We start from the raw sequence: 21,993 nt of genomic DNA on the forward strand, positions 1-21,993 counted from the left end.
ATCGCTGTACCAAGTGATAACAATATTAAGAACAAAGAAGCGGAAAAAAAATTACTAAATATCGAGATCTGGCAATCGAAGTTGACCGGCTGTGGCTTAAACACACCAAAGGCATTCATTAAAATTAAAAAAAAAAGTTATCTAACTATTTATAGTTCGCCCACCATTTCTAGATCCCTTCTTGGATTTGTGCCAAGAATAGTCGATTCATGCTGAAGGGGAGAAAGAAATGAAGGATGTACGAATTGGTCGCCAACATGCGAAATCACGTGCTTTCTTGTCTGTCGCTGTACTAGTACTAGCTTGATTTTTGTTGTTCTCTTTTTTGCATTATTTTTTTATTATTAATTTGTATGATGGATCCAGTACAGTCAACCAGTTCTATTGTTACACGTTTCAGTAGCTCTTGCAAAAGAATAATGAATAATGTGCTGACATTCTGCGAAAAAGAATCGTCAGAAGGCCGTCTTCTTGTTCCCCTTTCTCAAGTCATAAAACGTGCAAGTGCAATTGCGGGCGTATCGGGGTCGACTGTTAAAAGAATTCGTAGGGAATCAAAAGGTGAAGGTAAGCCAAAATTTAAATCTCCTAAAAAAAAAAAAAAAAAAAGCGCCAGAGTAAAACCATCGAAACCGTAGCTTTGAATGATTTTGATGTAGACGTTATAAGAAGAGCTATTCACGAATTTTACGTATTCGAGAAAAGAGTGCCAACTGTTCCGAAATTGATTCCTGTGCTTAAAGAAAAAATTTTTTTCCTTGGAAAAGAGAAACTTTAAGGAAAATACTTCATGAAATCGGATTTTGTTTTAAAAAGTCCCAGAATAAAAGGAACCTTATCATGGAGCGAAGTGACATTGTTTTATGTAGAACGCAGTATTTGCACGTATTAACACTCTACGTACATTTTTCCAACTGTTATACAAGCAAAATAGTTACACTTTAAAAACAACAATGTTCGTAAAAGAAATACTAAATTTTCCGACCTGTAATAATAAACAAACTCAGTTTGTTTATTATTACCTCCCAGAAGACAGACTGATTACCCTATTATCGGAATGGATTCTCCTTTTTCTGACATGCGCAGTAGTTTTGAGGGACCTCAAATCGGTGGGCGAACTATACAAGAATTAAACATAAACGAAGTGACCACTCATGATCTGCAACACATAGCATTACTTGGTACAGTCCATTTTTTATGATGCAACCTGATAGAATATCTTAGATTAGAGCAATTCAGATTATGGTAGAATCTGAATTGCTCTTTATCCAGTCAAATTGTTGTTTAAATGATGCCTTGTTTTTGACTGTGTATCAATTATGTAAATAAAATAATAATAATAGTAAAATTGTACGGATTGAATCATAAGGTGATCATTGGTCCCCGAAAGAAGATTCACATCTCGACCTATTTTGTCCCCCATTTTTATTTTATTTTATTTCACCATCAGGATTATATTCTATCGATCAGAATAAATCGATTGCTTCTCTGTGAGACTTTTAGTGAGAAAATCCTGGTATATTGATGAAAGACATTCTTCGAAAAAAACATTCCACTGTCTCTTAATTAACGCACCTAATTAAGTGCAAAAAATTCATTTGTAAATTAGATAGTACGAAATGAAATGTTTATGTATAAAGCAATTGTTACTTTATGGAAATAACCAGAGACTTTTTAGAAAGATATTCTTCTATAAAATATTCTACTTTCTGTTAATTAACGCATCTAATTTTTTAAAAAAATAATTAGGTCTTATAGGCATGCATAACACATGAAAAAAAAAGTGTCATATAAGTTGAATTAACACTGTTGTTGTCTTGGCATTGGCCTCTTGCGTGCGTAGTGGATTTCGCAGGTATTAGGCTTAGTGTATTATTATTATTATTATTACCACTCCAAGACCTCATGGAGTCAAATACTCATCATGGTGTGTGTGTGGGAATGTATATATATATTTTTTTTTTCTATGAAAAATCAAAATAGCTGTTGTTTTGAAAGTTGCAAATTATTTTCGTGATCCATTCCTGATAGAAAATACTGAGCAGGTAGGCGAAATGATTATGAGATAAATCCACGTTCAAACTTTTTTTAATTAAAAATTTTTTAAAAAATTAATTAATCTATAATTTACGTAGTGTATGTTTGCATGTAATTTGTATTCTGTTTCGTAAAAATATTACCTATTTTTACTGTGCAGTTCACAACCATCTGTAACAAATTGTAATTGGGCTAATGCCATTAATAAACCTTATCATTATTATTATTATCATAAAACAAAGTTTAGATATGATATCTGTTGTTTTTAAATTTCATTCATAAAATAATAAAAGAAGAAAAAAGCAATTACGTGACAGCAAGCTGTTACGTAATTGTTTATTTTTCCCTTTTGTAATAATAAAGGTAATTTAAGTTATTGTTAGTTTCAAGTCTTTCAGTACCTCACTGATGTCGATGTAAAATCGGTTGTGGAGCAAAAGAAGCCACAACACGACACGTAACTGATACCATGGGAAAAAAAAAAGATAGTATTCGAAGTTGATCATAATTTCCAGCTTTGTAGTTCGGCATGTAGCGTGTTTTAATCGAAGTTTCAATACAAGTAGATACTTCTATTGGTGGTAAAATAGTTCACCGATTGGTGGTAAAATAGCCATATTCTTGACAGAGATCCCATCTGATGTTGTGAGCAAATCCAACACTCTTTGACCTCGAGTTCCTTCTTTCACATGCTGCTTGAGAAAGTTGTCTCGCAACAATTTAATAAATTCCTGTTATTTCTTATCATGAGATTTCTCTTCTACCCACTCAGTGTTTGTAAAATTAAAGTCACCCATAATGATCATTCGCTTGATACTGATAAGGCTAAATTGGCGATGCATTTCTTCGTCCCCTACAACTGAGCTTCCAGGTCTGTAGCAACACCCCACCATATATTTCATTCTTTTAACCTCCACTACATACCAGATAGACTCAAACTCATCGCTACATGGAACATTGTTTCGATCATTTGTTTACTTGTATTTCTACCCTAACTGGACTTAAGTCATCTGATATCATAGTAGCACTCCTCCTCTCCTCTCCTATCTCTTCTGTCATTCCTAAAAATAGTATATCCATTCGATTGGAATAGGCCTAAGTTTGATTCTTGTCGCGATGGGAGGAATCTTTATCTGGACGATTTCAATCGAAGGTGAGTTAGCTGATCTCATACGGAGGTAGCAGGGTTTTTCCTCCCGGAAACTCGGGTTTTTCATTCTGCATACAGACAAATTGGCCCTTCAGAACACACTCAATTTACAGAGAAAAAATACTAGTTGTGGCAGTGGTGGAGGTGGGCGGTAGATGGCGTTGATGGAGATGATTCGTAGTAGAGGTTCGGTGTAGTAGTTGAGACAGTTGTAGGTATCCTCCTGCGATGCGTCTTTGGACTCCTTGGAGATGTCAGGAATAATAATAATAATAATTACACTCTATCCCACTTACCATATCTGATTCTGATAGCCAGATTTCAATAATACCAACAATCTTAGGCCACATCGTATTCAATAAAGCAACAAACTGAACACCTTTGTTTCTAATGCTCCTGGCATTTGTGTATAGACATAATAAATTACAACCTAGTCCCATTCTTATAATTAGATATGCAATTTATTTGGTGCTGTTCTAGAATTTTCTCTTTTCCCTCCCCAGACATACTTTAAAGGTCCGAACCCAAAGCATAATTTTCCACTCCTTCGCCACATACATAACCATGTTCAAAGGCATTCACATCTTTATCACGTTTGCATATCATAGCTTAACTTTTACACACATTTTTCCCATTCCTCCCTTGATGATCTAGTTTTCCTGACTCTCTGCATTAGGGTCTCATACCAAGAAGTAATTTCTCCAGGTTTCTGATGCCAAATGAATTCATGTGCAGGCCGTCATTCTTATACAAATCTTTTCTGCCATCAAACACACCCCACATGTCTAAAAACTCACATCCATATCTTCTACATAACCTGTGCATGAAATCATTTACTATCATCGCCTTCCTTCTTAACTCATTACTATCATATCTAGTTAATAATCCTACAATTTTTACTCTTTTACATTTCTTTCTCGTTTCTTCAAAGAGATCTTTCATATCTTCTCTCATACTATGTTTGTCACCACTTAAATTATTAGTACCTACCAGAACTATCATTTCTTTTTTGGTTTTCAATTACATTTGGCGATGCATTTCTTCATCCCCTACAACTGAGCTGAAAGGTCTGTAACAACACGCCACCATTTTTAATTTTCGCTCCTGTGAAACTACAAGTGGTGACTTTCTCGGCAAGTGCAAATTTTAAAATTGAGTTACCATACCATATTACTTCTTTTATCTTAGATATAGGTTGGCCATAAATTAACTTTCCCTCTTTGGTGGTATCTGTAGTTAAAACTAATAGACAGAATGAGACCACATTTTATATCGAGACTTTCGAAGGCATGGGGAGATGAATTCTGCAAAAAAAAGATTTAGTACCAAAAGTCGCCGATGAGTGAAATTTTGGCACTGGCGGAGCCAAAAGCAGTCAAATATTTGCAGCAAACGCAGGCGAAAAGGATTATGCAAATTTTACTGTGCATACATGACAGCAGCGTCACCAATTCCACTTAAAAAAGATTGGGAACATTTAGGCAGTTATTCAAATGACTGATGAATTATGCTCAATATGCGTCCTACCTTGCCTGTGCATTCTTTACTTGTTAAGTTGTTTTACCTTGAACAGTGCAATGCCATAGCTGCCCTTTTGGAATTTTTAGAAGGCTTCATAACCTGCATACAGGTCCTATGTCAGCTGTAGCACTGAGAGCTATGATTCAGAAGTTTGAAGAAACTGGATCACTAGGAGTTAGACCTGGCAGAGGACAGAAAGCAGTGCAAGAAGAGACAGAGCAGACTTTGCTACTGCGGTGTTCGACGACACAGGGACCAGTACTGGTCCAAGCGCTCGTGCCATAGCTCACAAACTTGATGTGGCTTATGGTACAGTCTGGAAAATTTTACGGAAAATGCTTCACTTCTATCCATATAAGTTCAGTTGTGTGCGAGCACTGACTACTGCAGATTATGATAAGCGCATGAAATTCGCGCTAACGTTTCTTGCCCGAATGGAGGTCGACAATGACTGGCCATGAAGAATATTGTGTGTTGATGAGGCTCATTTTTATTTGAATGGTTTGGTCAACACTCACCAAACTTGTAGAATTGGGGCATCTGAACACCCCCAAGTGATCCAGCAAGTACCAATGCATTCTCCAAAAGTAACCATGTGGTGTGGCTTCACAGCCGATTTCATAATAGGACCATACTTTTTTGAGCGTATTACCCCTACAGGTCCTGTAACCTGCTCCATTACTGGAGAGATTTTGTCATTTCTGCATTACAGCAAAGACAATGTTTGGACTCCATAATTTTTATGCAGGATGGAGCACAGCCACACATTGAACATTCAGTACAGCGCCTTTTACACCAGCATTTCAGTAACGAGAGGGTTATCAGTCGGTTCTTTCCAACAGCATGGCTGCCTCGATCCCCGGACATCACTCCATGTGACTTTTGGCTGTGGGGATATTTGAAATCCATTGTGTATGTTGGTGGCATTCCAATCTTCCATGTCTTGAAAGAGAACATTAAACGGGCTGTTATGAACATCCAATCAGACTCCTTACGCTCAGCTGTAGAGCATATCGCACACCGATTGCAATTTATTGTACACAAGAAAGGTCAGCACATTAAAAATCATGTATGTGGTCCAGGGGACCCTGATTCTGATGAATAAAACATTATTTCCTGTGAGTTCAATCACAACATTTAATTTCTGTCTCTCTCGCAAGTTGTTGTTTTAGTTTAATTATTCTTATTATCATTGTAACGCGCCACATATCCAGCTGGAGTGAGTGACGCGGCTGTCGCTTACACCATCGAAATGTTATTATTCCATTTTATCTGCCTTTAATGTAATTATCCACTTGTTTTTGGCTCCCCCAATGCCAAAATTTTCCCTATCAGCAACTTTTGGTACTAAATCTTTTTCTTTCACAGAAATCATCTCCCCCATGCCTTCAAAAGTCTCAATATAAAATTTTGTCTCATTCCGTTTATTGGTTTTAGCTACAGATGCCTCCAAAGAGGGAAAGTTATTTTATGGCCACCCTGTATTAATACTTACCTTGTTGTTATTAATATTTTGCTTTCCATGTCAGTATTTTCCTGCCTGTTCTTGTTCTCATCCTTTTTCTTAAATGGTTTGTAAAAGTTCCAAGTGTGGCCTGAAGACCAAGGTTTCTTGATTATGTAAAAATTAAATAAACATACAAAAAAAAGTAATAATAAAAATAGAAAAAAAAATCTTTAGTCCACCAATGATACTAATATACTATAGGGTTACAACCTTGTGCATGGAGTCACATAAAAAAAAATGTCAGTTTTGTCTGATTAAAATTGTTCTAATAAATTTTAACCCCTTTGCTGATTTATAAGCATTTTAATAACTGCCTTTAAGAAACATTTCAAAAACAATACAAATGCTATATTCTGCATTGTATTTTATAATTTGATGCATATTTGTGTGATTATTATTATTAACATAAAGAATTAGCATATCCATAGAGATTTGCATTGTTTATTATTAACTGATGCCTCCAAGAATTCAGGTGGTCCACTCATTCTGCATATTATCATATCACTTATTAAATTTGTTCAGGGAACAAATAAACTCACCACTCTCCCAATGAATACATGCAATTTACAGAAAAAAAGTAATAATGCCGTTGGTGGTGGTGGGCAGTAGATGGTATTGATGGTAGTAATGTCTTTGAGTGCAGTTGGAGATTTTAGTAGGGGATACAGTAGGAGATATAATAATAAACCCATTCCATTTACCCACCACTTGCCACGAATAACTGTAGCATTCTAACACCCATGGTAACCACACTCTTACCTAACTTCTGAGGATGACTCCTTGTTCCCATACTTCTTAATATGCAAGAAAAATTTCACCCACTTGTATCCTTTTTTTACCAACTTACATGTCATTATTGTATACTTTCTCCTTTGTCTAGTCACAAGAATTTGTTATTCTTTCAATTTTTCTTGGTATCTTTGATATCCATCCCTAATCTGATTGCCTGCTGTTCTATCTTCTCTCCAAGAGTTGATCCCATATTGGCTCCTTGCTATCCTCACAATTATTATTATTATTATTTAGGCCTCCAAGGAATCAAAAGACTCAACGTGGGAGGTCCCTCCAAGGAAACACAGTCTATCATACCGCTCCTTAAACTCATTGACCGTTCTTGTTCTCACCACTATCAGATAATGCATTCCACAGTTCAACCATCCCCTCCATGCAAAGAAACCACTCCTCACCCTCTTGCTCACAGTTTCCTTTTGTAATTTCCAGGGATTACACCTTGTCATCACTTTTTCCTGCTGTGCAAGCAAAAGAACTTCCCAGTGTCAACCCTGTAACCACCTCTCAACAGTTTAAAAGTCTCAATCATATCACCTCTCCTCCTTCTATCTACCAAACTCTGCAGTCCACATTCCCTCAGCTGATCCTCATAACTAACATTGTACAGTCCTGAAACCATCTTTGTACTCTTTACACAGATAATTTATCCCCTTCAAATCCTGGGGACCAAATCTGAGAACAATAGTCCAAGTGTTGTCTGATCAGGATCTTATACAACGGAATGATAACTCTTATCTCTGCAGGTCAGCGTCCTTCTCATTATTGCAACAATCCTCTGTTACCTTCACCATCTTTGCAATATGTTCCCTGAATTTCAGGTTTCTATCAATCACCAATCCCAAATCTCTTGTCTCCTCTACTTCTTCTAGTATAACTCCTCCCATAGAGTATGCAGTGTCCCATCGATGTTTCTCAAACCTCAAGACCTTACATTTTGCTCCATTAAACTGACACTCCCCATTCATTTGACCATCTATCTAACTTATTCAAATCCTCCTGTAGGGCTACCACATCTGCACTATTACTAATAATGCTTCCCAGCTTTGCATCATCTGCAAACAACTGAATATCCCTTGCAATCCACTGACAATGTCATTGATATAAAGGTTTAACAATATAGGTCCCAGTACTGAGCCCTGTGGGACTCCACTTGTAACCTTCTGCTTCCTTGAAACTGCCTCACCATACACAACTCTCTGATACCTATTGAACAGCCAATCCTGAATACAGTTGACAAATCTGACATCCAGACCCATGTGCTGCAACTTAAATATCAGCTTATCATGTGGCACCCTGTCAAATGTCTTCGCTAAATCCAATAAAATGGCAGTATATGCCTTTCCCTCATCTACTGCTCTTGTAACTTTATTATAAAAGGCTAGCATATTACTAAAACAAGAGCATCCCTTCACAAATCCATGTTGATTCTCACAGATAACATTACCCTCATCTGCCCAATGCTGTATTCTCCAAGATCTTAACAACTACAGATGACACAAACTGACATATATTTTAGCCACTTCCAGTCTGCTACCGCTCTTATGCAATGGGACTATCTTGCCTTCCTTCCATTCCCTGGGCACCTTTCCTGTAGCCAGACTTTCATTGAAAAAGCCAGTTCAAAAGATCTGTCTGTTCTTTAGCACATTCTCTTAAAACTGGTGGTGAAATACCATCCAGTCCCACAGCTTTCCTGACATTCAGAGTACTCAGTATTTGGAATACTCTCTCCTCCTGCACCTCTAAACCTCGAACCCGCACTATCCCTCTAGTATTAAAATTTACTCCTCCATAATAAAATACACCAATACAGTGTTCATTGAAGAATTCTACCATGTCCTCTGCATCAGTCACTCTATTCCCATTTTTATCCCACAATGTCATTCTTCAACAATCATTTCTCTTCTTACTGGCCACATAGCTAAAAATTTCCCTAGAATTTTCTTTGGATCTTAGATTTAAGACAGGTGAAATGGTGGATAAGGTGATTGTGATGGTGGGAACAAATGACTTGAGTGGTGGTGTAAATAGGGCAGCGAGAGATATGAGATTCTTGTTTGAGGTGGTACGAAAGAAGACACAGAGAGGAAAGATAGTGTGTGTGTTGCCTCGGTATGATAATGACGAACTGAGCAGAAGAGCAGTAATATTGAATGACATAATAGCTAGAATGTGTGACAAGAGAGGACTGGAATATGTGGATGCTTGGAGTGTGTTTGAGGACAGAGAGGAATTGTATGCAAGAGACGCTTACATTTGAATGAGGAAGAAGGTAGGCATCTGGAGAGATTGCTGTTCTGAAAAAGTCAGTGTGTCCCAGGGAGGATGGTAGCAGGGGTGACCTCCTGTGAGAATGGGTACTTGGGTGAAGATGGACGACATCAGGTAATACTGAGCCCAGTGGAGTCTAGAGGGGATAATGCTGGATATAGAAGCAACGGCATTTATATGCTATATACTAATGCCAGGAGTATCCGGAATAAGGAAGAGGAATTGGTGGCACAGATAGCATCAGCCTGGCCAAAAATTATTGGGATCACTGAGACATCATTGATAGAAGAGGATATAATAACAGGAATAGAAGTCGCTGGGTACAGCATTTTTTGGCAGGATAGGAAGGGAAAGCATGGTGGTGGAGTACTGCTTATGATAAGCGACGACCTATGTCCTCTAAGAGTGGAGATTTTGGAAGACAGTAACACTAATGATTTTGAAAGCATATGGTGTGATGTAGAGGTGGGCAAGACAGGATATTTAGTGTGTGTTGCTACAGACCCAGGAATACAGAGGGTGTGGACCCGGAAATGTTTAGACAGTTGAGTTTGGCAAGTGCAAGAAGAATAATTGTTATGGGAGATTTTAACTACAGTAGTATAAACTGGGGAGAGGAAGATGCATGTAGCAATAAGGGAATGGAATTTCTAGAATTCTTGAGGGACAAGTGTCTTAGGCTACATGTAATAGAGGGAACAAGAGGTTCAAGAGTTTTGGATTTGTTTATAGCATCAGAAGAGTTGATAATAACTGAGACGACATCTCTCCCACCAGTTGGAGAGAGTGACCATATGGTTTTGATTTGGAAAATGAATAGACATGCAGGATTATCAAAGAGATGGGAACGTATGTGGAATTATTAGGCAGGTGATTATAATAGTCATAGAGGTCAACTTGGGAAAGTTTCATGGAGGGAGGAATTGGAAGGCCAGGATATCATTAGTGTGTGGCAAATTATGAAAGCATATTTGTTAGCAGCAATGGTAAGTTGTATACCAAGAGTGAACAGGAGGACACAATTTGGAGTAAAGTGGATGACAAACAATATTTAACAGGAATTGCATGCGAAAAAGAGGCTACGGAGTAGATATAAGACACAGGCTAGAAGAGTGACTAGTATGGTAAGGAAGACGAAACTGGAATATGAGAGGAGATTAGCCCTAAGATCCAAAGAAAATCCTAGGGAATTTTTTAGATATGTGGCCAGTAGGAGGAGAAATGACTGTGGAAGAATGATATTGTGGGATAAAAATGGGAATAGAGTGACTGGTGTAGAGGACATAGTAGAATTGTTCAATGAACACTTTATTGGAGTATTTGATCCTGGAGGAGTCAGTTTTAATGCTAGAGGGATAGGGAATTTCGAGGTTCAGAGGTATAGGAGGAGAGAGTGTTTCAAATACTGAGTACTCTGGATGTCAGGAAAGCTGTGCGACTGGATGGTATTTCACCATGAGTTTTGAGAGAATGTGCTAGGGAACTGACAGTGCCTTTGACCTGGCTTTTCAACGAAAGTCTAGCTGCAGGAAAGGTGCCCATGCAATGGAAGGAAGGTAAGATAGTGCCATTGCATAAGGGCGGTAGCAGACTGGAAGTGTCTAATTATAGGCCAGTTTGTATGTCATCAGTAGTTAGTAAGATCTTGGAGAGAGTAGTGAAGGACCGTATACAGCATTGGGCAGATGAGGGTAATGTTATCTGTGAGAGTCAACATGGATTTTGTGAAGGGGGCGCTCTTGTTTTTAGCAATATGCTAGTATTTTATGATAAAGTTACAAGAACATGAGATGAGGAAAAGTCATTTACTACCATTTTCTTGGATTTAGTGAAGGCATTTGTCAGGGTGCCACATGATAAGCTGATATTTAAGTTGCAGCACATGGGTCTGATTGTCAGATTGGTCAACTGGATTCAGGATTGGCTGTTCAATAGGTATCAGAGAGTTGTGTATAGTGGGGCAGTTTCAAGGAAGCAGAGGGTTACAAGTGGAGTCCCACAGGGCTCAGTACTGGGACCTATATTGTTTAACTTTTATATCAATGACATTGTCAGTGGATTGCAAGGGGATATTTAATTGTTTGCAGATGATGCGAAGCTGAGAGGGATTATTAGTAATAGTGCAGAGGCGGCAGCCCTGCAGGAGGATTTGAATAAGCTAGATAGATGGGCAAATTATTGGGGGTGTCGGTTTAATGCAGCAAAATGTAAGGTCTTGAGGTTTGGGAAACATCGATGGGACACTGCATACTCTATGGGAGGAGTTATACTGGAGGAAGTAGGGGAGACAAGAGATCTGGGGTTGAGGATTGATAGAAACCTGGAATTTTGGGGACATATTGCAAAGGTGGTGAAGGTAACACAGAGGATTGCTGCAATAATGAGAAGGGCACTGACCTGCAGAGATAAAACAGTTATCATTCCATTGTATAAGACCCTGATCAGATCACACTTGGATTATTGTTCTCAGATTTGGTCCCCAGGATTTGAAGGGGATAAATTAACTGTGGAAAGGGTACAAAGGCAGATAACAAAGATGGTTTCAGGACTGTAGAATGATAGTTAATTAATGAGTATCGGCTGAGGGAATGTGGACTGCAGAGTTTGGTGGATAGAATGAGAGGTTATATGATTTAGACTTTTAAACTGTTGAGAGGTGATTACAGGGTTGACACTGGGGAGTTCTTTCGCTTGGTTGAACAGTGGGAAGGAGTGGTGACAAGAGGCCATCCCTGGAAGTCACGAAAGGAAACTGTGAGTAAGAGGGTGAGGAGTGGTTTCTTTGCATGGAGGGTGGTTTAACCATGGAATGCATTGCCTGATGGAGTGGTGAGAGCGAGAACGGTCAGTGAGTTCAAGGAGTGGTATGATAGACTTTGTGTTTCTTAGGATGGACCTCCCACGATGAGTCTTTTGACTTCATGGAAGCCTGAATAATAATAATAATTAGGGCCAATCTCTTCTCATATTTCAGGTTCACCTTCCCTACCATACTAGTCACTCTCCTGGTCTGTGTCTTATATTCTTCATGCATCTGCGCTTCAGCTGTCTCCTTATATCTCTTCCATAGCCTATTTTTCAGATGCAGTTCCTCTTTAATGTTGTTTGTCATCCACTTAACTCAAAATTGTGTCCTCTTCTTCACTTGTGGAATACAGATTACTATTGCAGCTAACAAATATTCCTTCACAATTTCCCAAGCACTAATGATATGCCAGCCTTCCAATTCCTCCCTCCATAAAACTTCCCCAAGTTGACCTCTATGACTGTTATAATCACCTGCCTTATAATTCCACATATATTCCCTGTCTCTTTGATTCTCCTGCATGTCTATTCATCTTCCAAGTCAAAATCACATGGTTACTCTCTCAAACTGGTGGGAGAGATGTCATCTCAGTTATTATCAACTCTTCTGATGCTATGACGAAATCCAAAACTCTTGAACCTCTTGTTCCCTCTATTACATGTTGCCTAAGACATTTGTCCCTCAAGAATTCTAGAAATTCCATTCCGTTATTGCTACATGCATCTTCCTCTACCCAATTTATACTGCTGTAGTTATAATCTCCCATAACAATCATTCTTCTTGCGCTTGCCAAGATGAACTGTCTAAACATCTCCTGGTCCCCACCCTCTGTGCTCCTTGGTTTGTAACAACGCCCTACTAAATATCCTGTCTTGCTTATATCTACCTCACACCATATGCTTTCAAAATCGTTAGTGTCACTGCCTTCCAAAGCCTCCACTCCTAGAGGACATAAGTCATCACTTTTCATAAGCAGTATTCCACCACCTTGCTATCCTGCCGAAAAATGCTGTACCCTGCTACTTCTATTCCTGTTATTATATCCTTTTCTGTCAACCACGGTGATCACGATGATCTTTGGCCAGGCTGATGCTATCAGCACCACCAATTCCTCTCCTGTATTCCGGATACTTCTGCATTAGTATAAAGCATGAAAATGCTACTGTTTCTATACCCAGCATTATCCCTTCTAGAGTCCACTGGGCTCAGCGTTATCTGATGTTGTCCCCCTTTCCCCAAGTACCCATTCCCACAAGATGCCACCCCTGCTACCATCCACTTTGGGCATTCTAATTTCCCTGCATTGACACACCGACTCATTCAGAACAGCAATCTCTCCAGATGCCTATGTCCTTCCTCATTCAAATGCAAGCGGTCTCTCACATACAATTCCTCTGTCCTCAAACGCCCTCCAAGCATCCACATATTCCACTCCTCTCTTCTGACACATTCTAGCGATTATGTTATTCAATATTACTGCTCTTCTGCTCAGCTCGTCACTATCATACCTATGCAACATGCACTATCTTTCCTCTCTGTGTCTTCTTTTGTATAACCTCAAACAAAAATCTGATATCGCTTGTTGCCCAATTTACATTACCTCAAGTCATTTGTTCCTTCCATCACAATCATCTCATCTAACCTTTCACCCTTAATTAGTTAAGAGAAAGACAAAGTTCTGAATGTTTAATCAGTTGGGTATAGAAACATAACTGAACTTCCAAAAATCATTAAAGGTAAAAGTATGAACTTATCGTCTAATGTTCAATGTACAGTGAGACAGACCAGTATATCACTTTGTAATAAAAAGATGTAACTAGAACCCATGAACCTAAAGTTCAGTAATTTTGAAAACTGGTTATTTATTAGTAATTATGGGGTAGGTGAAAGCCCTTAAAGAATGAACAGTGTTGATTGTTGGTAATGATAGTAGCGTAACAGTAGAAAATTAAAGTAAAATAGATATTATGATATATATCTTTCCCTTTGCAGCGCTTACTGCAAAGGAAAAGTACTATTATCTTGGTACACAAGTGATCTGATTCAAGCACAATGATATAGTCATATTACAGCCATACGAAGAGGCATAACTTCTAGGCAGTATTTTACCTCAGGATTATAGTGGTGATTCTTCAAATAGTTTTACAGTGTGACTCCTGAACTTCACTATCCTTTGCGCTTGATCCCACATCCTTGAACCAATCGGTTTCTTGCAGTAAAGTCTCATTAATATAACACTGAGTCTAGAATCTCTTCAATTCAAAACTCCTGATATTACATATGGCAACAATACACTAATAACTGTTAAGTTTGCTATTATTCATTCAAATTTGGCAGGAACTCCATATTCTTCTATCCTCACTCAATTTATCATGAGTAAACAATTTGATGTTTCCATTCATTCCTGCCATATATCATAATCATGAAAATTGACTAGCATTGGTCGAGATAGATATCTATGGAACAGTGGCTCACCCAGAGTGCTCCCCCCCCAAGAAAAAGGAAAAAAAAAACACTAGAAAATTTTTCAGAAATCTTTTCCTACTTAAAATTATTTTTTTTTAAAATTTATGTTGTGTCATGTCTTCTATTTCTATACTGCTTATGAATTAGCGATCACTGCAGATGCTCAGTCATAGGTCGTATGCAATATGCATTCTCAAATCATCTACTCAACTCCCCCCCCCCCGTCCCAGATTAAATCCTGAATGTGCTACTGCTGTGGAAAGCCACCAGATCATTCGAAGTCCCTTAGGCTCTGCTTCACTCTGTTACTTTCTAATATCTGTCAGTCATCTACCATCTTGTCCATGTCTCCAGCTTTTTTTTCCCTCTCTCTCTAATCCTGAAATGCTTTTGTTTATACAGTAAGTTTGCATAAAATATCTGCCAAATGCGCTGGCAAAGTTAGTTGAATAAAAAATGAATAAAATTGCATATGCAGATTGTTGTAGCTTGTTATTCTTTATGGAATTACAGCTCAAGGTAAGTAGGTCAGGTTATTACACTGTGCAACATTACATGGGCAGTTTTGGTGCTGGGATATATTCCTTGTTTGATAACATGTAAAGAGGGCATTGCATAAGAAATTATAATATACTTGAAATTTATTTTAATCCTTTACCAAAGGTCCAAAATTTGCACATGATTTTCACAACTAGTCTACTTCCATATTGAGGCTATGGACTTTACATCAATTGTCTCATTATCCCATAATGCAAAGCACACTTCTCTTTTGATGTGTTATATTGCTATGCATTATGAGAATGGTCAATATAAAGATGGTTTTGACCTTTATTGAGGTCTGATCATTAGGAGCTAAATCCAGGAAGATTGAGTTTAAATCTGTGCAGAAGTCACATATTTTCTCTCTATATAAGTAGTACAATAGAATAATGCCATATTATTTTAATGATATCACCATCTTATTAAAATATTCTGTTAGAGACAGTGGTGCAATATACTTATTTGAAAGGAACTGTACCTTGCATTATGGGATACTAAGGCAGTTGACTTGAAGTCAGTAGCCTCTCTATACAAGTACTGTACGCCCACAGATGCGAGACCTTTCGACACTTCTGCACATGTCAGAAGAAGGAGAATCCATTTTAATAATAGGGTAATCAATCCGTATTGTGGGATGAATTGTTTATTATTACATGTCGGAAAATTAACTTCTCTTTTATGAATATTGTAGTTATAAAGTGGTAACTATTTTGGTTTTATAACAGTTGGAAAATTTTACATATAAAGCACGTGATTTCGCATGTTGGTGACCAATTCATACATCGCCTTGTTTCTTTCTCCCCCTTCAACATGAATGATTCTTCTTGGCACCGATCCAACAGAGGTTCTCACTACTTGTGAAAATACTTGACAAGCAGACTTTGTTTGTTGATGGATTAAATGGATTTGTTGATGGCTAATGGATTAAAGCAAGAATAAAAATTCATAATTTACTTTACTGTTATTATTACATGTAATTAATTTATTTCAAAACCAAGCAGGAAAACTTTCTATTACATAGTTCATTCAGTATAGCACAATCGTGCATTTATTTAATACCATGTCTGCTATAAGTACATGTTAAACTACCTTTACAGTGTGATATATATATATATATACACGAGACATTGACTATTTTTGCCACACGTGAGGGAAAATGTAAATGACCAAGAACATTTAATTTAGTATAATATACATTTTGTGTAAATTGGGAGAATTATTGTGAAGCTAATGACAGTGAACTGTTTCTTTTAGTTTCAGTATAAAATTCTTATATTTAGAAAGTTTGATTACTCATTATTTTATTTATTTTTTATTATTATTTTATAGAGTAATGGATAATAAAAACCACCAGAAAAGTTTACAGGAATTAAATAGAGTTAAGAGAAAGAGAAAGTATGATATGCAGACAGAACTAGGAGAACAAAAGCCAAACATTTTGCAGGTAAAAATTATTGATATCGGTGTTATTTTAATATGCTAAATTACCTGGTAACTTGTTTGAAGAATCCACAAAAGTCTGGACACCTTTTAAAATATGCTTTCTCCATAGATTGCAGTTGTTGTTCTCAGAACTATTTATTTTATTTTATTTATTTTCTCAGTCTGGTGACTAATTGTTTAATGAAAGGCTTTTCAGACTATAGCATTTAGACCATGGCCTGGCTTAGCAAGCTATTTTGATTAGCTTGTGAGCTATGGTTGAGAGAGGAAGATATAATTATGTACCATAACCTTTGATATGATACTGTAGCTCAAGTAGCAATAAAACAATATGTAGCCTCCTTTTAGTGGCCTGTTGGCTGGGTGATAGGCATATCTGCTATCCATCTGACACATTAGTAGTTCAAATCCTGCCATTGCATATATGTGGAAGATGAATTTTATTGCCTGGTGTGACTACCGCTCTGCTTATTGGGAGCTTGAAGTATCTCAAAAAAGTTGAGTCTCTACAGCAAGTTTTCTGGACTGTGTTTAAAAAAAAAAAATAAATAAATAAAAAAGGCTGAGTGATTTGTTGCTTTAGTGATTTAGCTCCTATCTGCTGCCCATATTGCTGGTTCAAATCCTGCCATTGCATGAATGTTTGAGATTATCTTTATGTGGGAGATAAATTTTATTGTCTGGGGAGACTACTGCTCTGCTCTGCTTATTGGACGCTTGAAGTAGCTCCAAAAAGTTCCCTATTTGGTCTCTATAGCAGGTTTTCTGGACTATATAAAAACAAAAAAATAAAAATACAAAAAAAAAAAAAGTAATTCATGCAAATTGAAAGAAAAAAAAATCCTTAGCCACCCACTGTACTAATGTAGTATAGGTTTGCAACCTTTTGGGGTTTGGCATTATAAGAACCATAAATCCAAAAAAAAAAAAAAGAAAAAAAGTTTCCTGGTTAATCCCTTGACTTGTTCATGGCAGTAGTCTGCTGTGGTTATTCAACCTTTTGTGAGTAGGGATAACACAAAAATACATGTGATATTTGCTTCATTTGATCATCTCCTGCATCTTTAACACATTTCAACCCTGAAAGGCCTTTTCTAGAACTATGAATGCTACTTGTTTCTCAATAATAATAATTCATTTATCATATCACTTGTGTCCTTGACACAAAAGAAAACTTCCCTTTAGTATTTTTTTTTTAATATTGAAATAGAATGCCTATCGAATTTCTCCTTTCTGTCCATTTAATTAGTATTAATCCATCAGTCATAGAGTTCACTTTTACTTAAAAATTCATTTTTGGAGATTCCTGTATTCCATTCTTAAAGTCTTATATGAATTTCCAAAACAAATCTGGCCTTGGTTGGCTGAGTGGATAGAATACCCACTCTCCAACCAAGAGGTTGTGGGTTCAGATCCTTCTTTGGGCATGGATGTTTGTAAAAAGCCTACTCTAGGCAAAGCATGATAAACTTATTGAATTTATAGGGCTTGTCTTGAATTTAAAGTGTTTTTTCTTGCCCTTCTGTTACTTGAATACCAACATTTCAAGTCTATTTTTCAACCTCCCAAGAATTTCCCTGCTATGCATGTTCAGTTGCTCACTTACACCTTAAGCAAGAAGTTAGTAATGGCTGCTACATTGTCATTAACAAAATGAGAATATCTTTATGACAAAGCGATGTATATATTTAATAAATTCCATATACTAAAGAAATATCATTGAAATTATTACAAATATCAGATCTCTGGTAAGTACTATTTAATGAAAATCGTTTTTCAATTTCTAAACGCGTGCGCGCGTGCACACACACACACACACACACACACACAATCTTTAATCAGACATATGGCAAGTGCAAGTCATTATGGTTATCAAAAACCATAATATATGAATTTTAATGTACAAAAACAAATGTAAAAAAAAAAAAATATTAATAATTGTAAATAATTTTAGTACTAAAAAATATTAGTACTAAAATTATTAATAAAAAATATTAATAATTTTAGACAGAAATAATAGATTTCTGTCTAAAAATTACTATTTTTAGACAGAAATCTATGAGTTAAAATTGGTGTGAATACTGACCTAAGCATTATACAAGACAGTGGTCACACCAGTTTTAACTTATAGATTTCTGGCTCCGTACCATACCTGCTTTGCTCTATTCTGTTGGCTACTTCCATATTTAATTTGTCATTTTCACTAAAAATAGCACCTAAATAGCTGAAATATTTTACTTCTCTACTGCAATTTGTTATTATTATTATTATTCAGGCCTCCATGGTTATAGTTGTTGTAATCTGCCAAATTTGTCACAGTAGTTATTTTAAGTCACTTAAAGAGTCCTGAAAGGTTGTACTGAATTTATTTAAGAATATAGCCTTATTTGCATAAAGTAAAGAGCTAAGTTAAATATCTCCCATTTTGATATCATGTTTAATGCTAATTTATTTCATAATGTATGAATAACAATGGAAATAATGTGCATTCCTGTCTCACATCTAATTTTGCATAAGCACATCTTCCTGTATGACCTTTAATTCTAATTGCTGCTGACTTGCAGTTCAAATATATATATAAATATATATATAAAGTTCAAGTCTAAAGATGGTACAACACCAGGGCAACTCATTGTAAAGGTGGGTAAAGGTCTGATCACTATTCTTAGTATTTTCCCATAATGTAAAGCACATCTCACTAGTAGATGTATACTGCAATGCATTATGGGTGGGGTCACTATCCAAACCAGTTTCAACCTTTTTTGAGGTCTTCTCAGTGAGTAGCTAGACTCTAAATACCAAGGTTTTAGTAATACGGAGCCTTGTCACTTTTACCTATAGAAGTTGCAACAAGGTGTTTTTATTTTTAATAAAAATCTCTGGAGGAGATATAGATGTAATAAATTTTTTAACTTGGGGATATTGTATATTAGGATAACCAAGTAATTTTATAAACTTGATTATTTTAACTCCTAATCCTAAGTATGCAAACAATTAAGTTTGTGCCTGAAACAAAGTTCAAGTCTAAAGATGGTACAACACCATGGCAACTTAATTGTTTGCATACTTGGGATTAGGAGTTAAAATAACCAAGTTTATAAAATTATTTGGTTATCCTAATATACAATATCCCCAAGTTAAAAAATTTATTACATCTATATCTCCTCCAGAGATTTTTATTAAAAATAAAAACACCTTGTTGCAACTTCTATAGGTAAAGGTGATAAGGCTCCGTATTACTAAAACCTTGGTATTTAGGGTCTAGCTACTCACTGAGGAGATCTCAAAAAAAAAGGTTGAAACCAGTCTGGGTAGTGACCCCACCCATAATGCATTGCAGTATACATCTTCTAGTGAGATGTGCTTTACATTATGGGAAAATACTAAGAATAGTGATCAGAACTTTACCCACCTTTACAATGAGTTGCCCTGTTGTTGTACCATCTTTAGACTTGAACTTTGTTTCAGGCGCAAACTTAATTGTTTGCATACTTGGGATTAGGAGTTAAAATAACCAAGTTTATAAAATTACTTGGTTATCCTAATATACAATATCCCAAGTTAAAAAATTTATTATATATATATATATATATATATATATATATATATATAGCTTTGTAGGTATCCTGTTTACTCCATATAGTTTCAGTGCTTTGAAAAACATTTTGTTGCTTAGTACCTTGTCATGTGCCTTTTCCAGATTACAAAATTTAAATACAGTTCCTGTTATATTCCATGATTTTCCAACCATTTGTTTTAAGGTAAAAGTCTGATCTTCGTGACTTCAGTTTGGCCTGAACTGAACTTGCTCTTCCCCATGTTTTCCTCCATAATTTTTCTTGGCTTTGTCTCAAAAAAAGCTTCTTCTTTGTTGGCCTGGTTGGCTGAGTGGCTAGCATATCAGCTCTCCAGCGAACAGGCTGTTCGAATCCTGCCATTGCATGGATGTTTATGATTGTCTTTAGGTGAATTTCATCATCCAGTGCGAGACCACGGCCCACTTATGGGAAACCCAACAAGGCTTAAAAAGTTCCATGTTTGGTCTCTAGAGGAGGGTTTTCACACTATGTAAAAAATAAATAAAAAGAGTACTGAACAAATATATAAATAAAGATAGGAAAAAATCCTTATTGCAAACCCATGGTATGAAATGTAAAATAAGCTTATAGAAAAAACATTTGTGGGTGGGAACTACATTTAAAAAAAAAAAAAAGCATGCTTGCAGAGATTTTTGCTGGAATGCTCAGTAGGGAAATTTGTCTGTAGTTCTCACATTAAGTTTAGTGTAATTTTTTTTAATAGATGGATAACATTATGAGTGCTCTAATCCAGTCTTCTGGAATTTAGTCTTCTGAAAGTGTAACCACCATAAAACTCTCATGATTTGATATTTGAACATTTTCTAGTTGAATATCACTTACACCAGCTGCATTTACACATTTCATTTTGATGGCGTTTTCTGCCACTTTCTTTCACTGCTTATCCCATTGAATAATCTTTCAAAGTTATTACTCCATTCAGAATATTTAATTTTGTCACTTTTTTCATCTCTCAATCCTTTTACAGTACTCTTTCCTCCATTTCTAAATTTTTTTCAACAGCCTCCAGAACATTTTTGCTGCCTTACTAATATTGATCTTTCTGTGACTTTTGTTCAGCTACTTTTAAATATAGCTTACTTTTCTTACATTTTTCTTTCAGTATGATTTCTTTTTTTCCAGAATTTCTTCTTTAACTTCTTGAGTTCACCTCAAAGCTTAAATTTTTTTATCTTTGCAAGAAATGAAACACATTTACGTGACTGAATCACTCAGCATTTCTTTCAGATTTTGCCACTGAGTCTCCAGAGCTTGATTCTTGTTTTTCATTGCTTTCATTTTTAATGGACTAATATTTATATATGTGAGTCATCTCTGAAAACTCCTTCACTTTATTTTTATTTTGTACATATCAGGTCATCCCAAAAGTAATGACATTTTTTATACTGTACTTGTTCAAACATGTTTCAGCTTGTCTAAAATGAAATTTTAAAGATTTATAAGTACTGCTAACCTGAGGCGGCCTCATTCTTATGAATTCCACCTTGCAAGAACATCATACATAAGTTATTGTTTAACAGTTCGCTACCAACTATGAGTATACTCGTAGTTTGTATATGAGCTTCACAAGCCAACTACGAGTATACTCGTATGTCGATTTACTGTGACTTCCTATGCCAAACACGAGTTAACCATTAGTATAATTACCTTAATTTGCACCTTGGGATTCTGAATAAAGTGGAGAGCATGTCTGGGGGCTTGGTAGAAGGGAAATAATTTCAACTAAAATATAGTATAGTATATATGTGCCTCAGAAGCCAACTACGAATATACTCGTATGTCGATTACCAACCTCCTATGCCAAGCGCGAGTTAATCTGTAGTATAACACATAATTTGTAAATCAATTTAAAACTAATAAA

At 36.3% G+C, this 21,993-nt stretch overlaps 1 protein-coding gene across 1 annotated transcript in view; it reads left to right on the forward strand.

The window, feature by feature from the left end:
- The first annotated feature begins 1,850 nt into the window (after nucleotides 1–1,850).
- Nucleotides 1,851–21,993, forward strand: part of LOC150101349 (U3 small nucleolar RNA-associated protein 25 homolog) — a 52,519-nt gene continuing 32,376 nt past the window's right edge. Inside the window, exons 1-2 of the mRNA XM_090400444.1 lie at nucleotides 1,851–2,045; nucleotides 16,420–16,534. Of these exons, the coding sequence (XP_090256570.1) occupies nucleotides 16,424–16,534 (111 nt within the window). The 5' untranslated portion in view covers nucleotides 1,851–2,045; nucleotides 16,420–16,423. The remainder of the gene's footprint in view (nucleotides 2,046–16,419; nucleotides 16,535–21,993) is intronic.

The sequence above is a fragment of the Typopeltis vanoorti genome, chromosome 11, assembly GCF_054136105.1.
Source record: "Typopeltis vanoorti isolate ZY-2024b chromosome 11, IOZ_Tvanoo_1.0, whole genome shotgun sequence".
NCBI classification, from domain to species: Eukaryota; Metazoa; Arthropoda; class Arachnida; order Uropygi; family Thelyphonidae; genus Typopeltis; species Typopeltis vanoorti.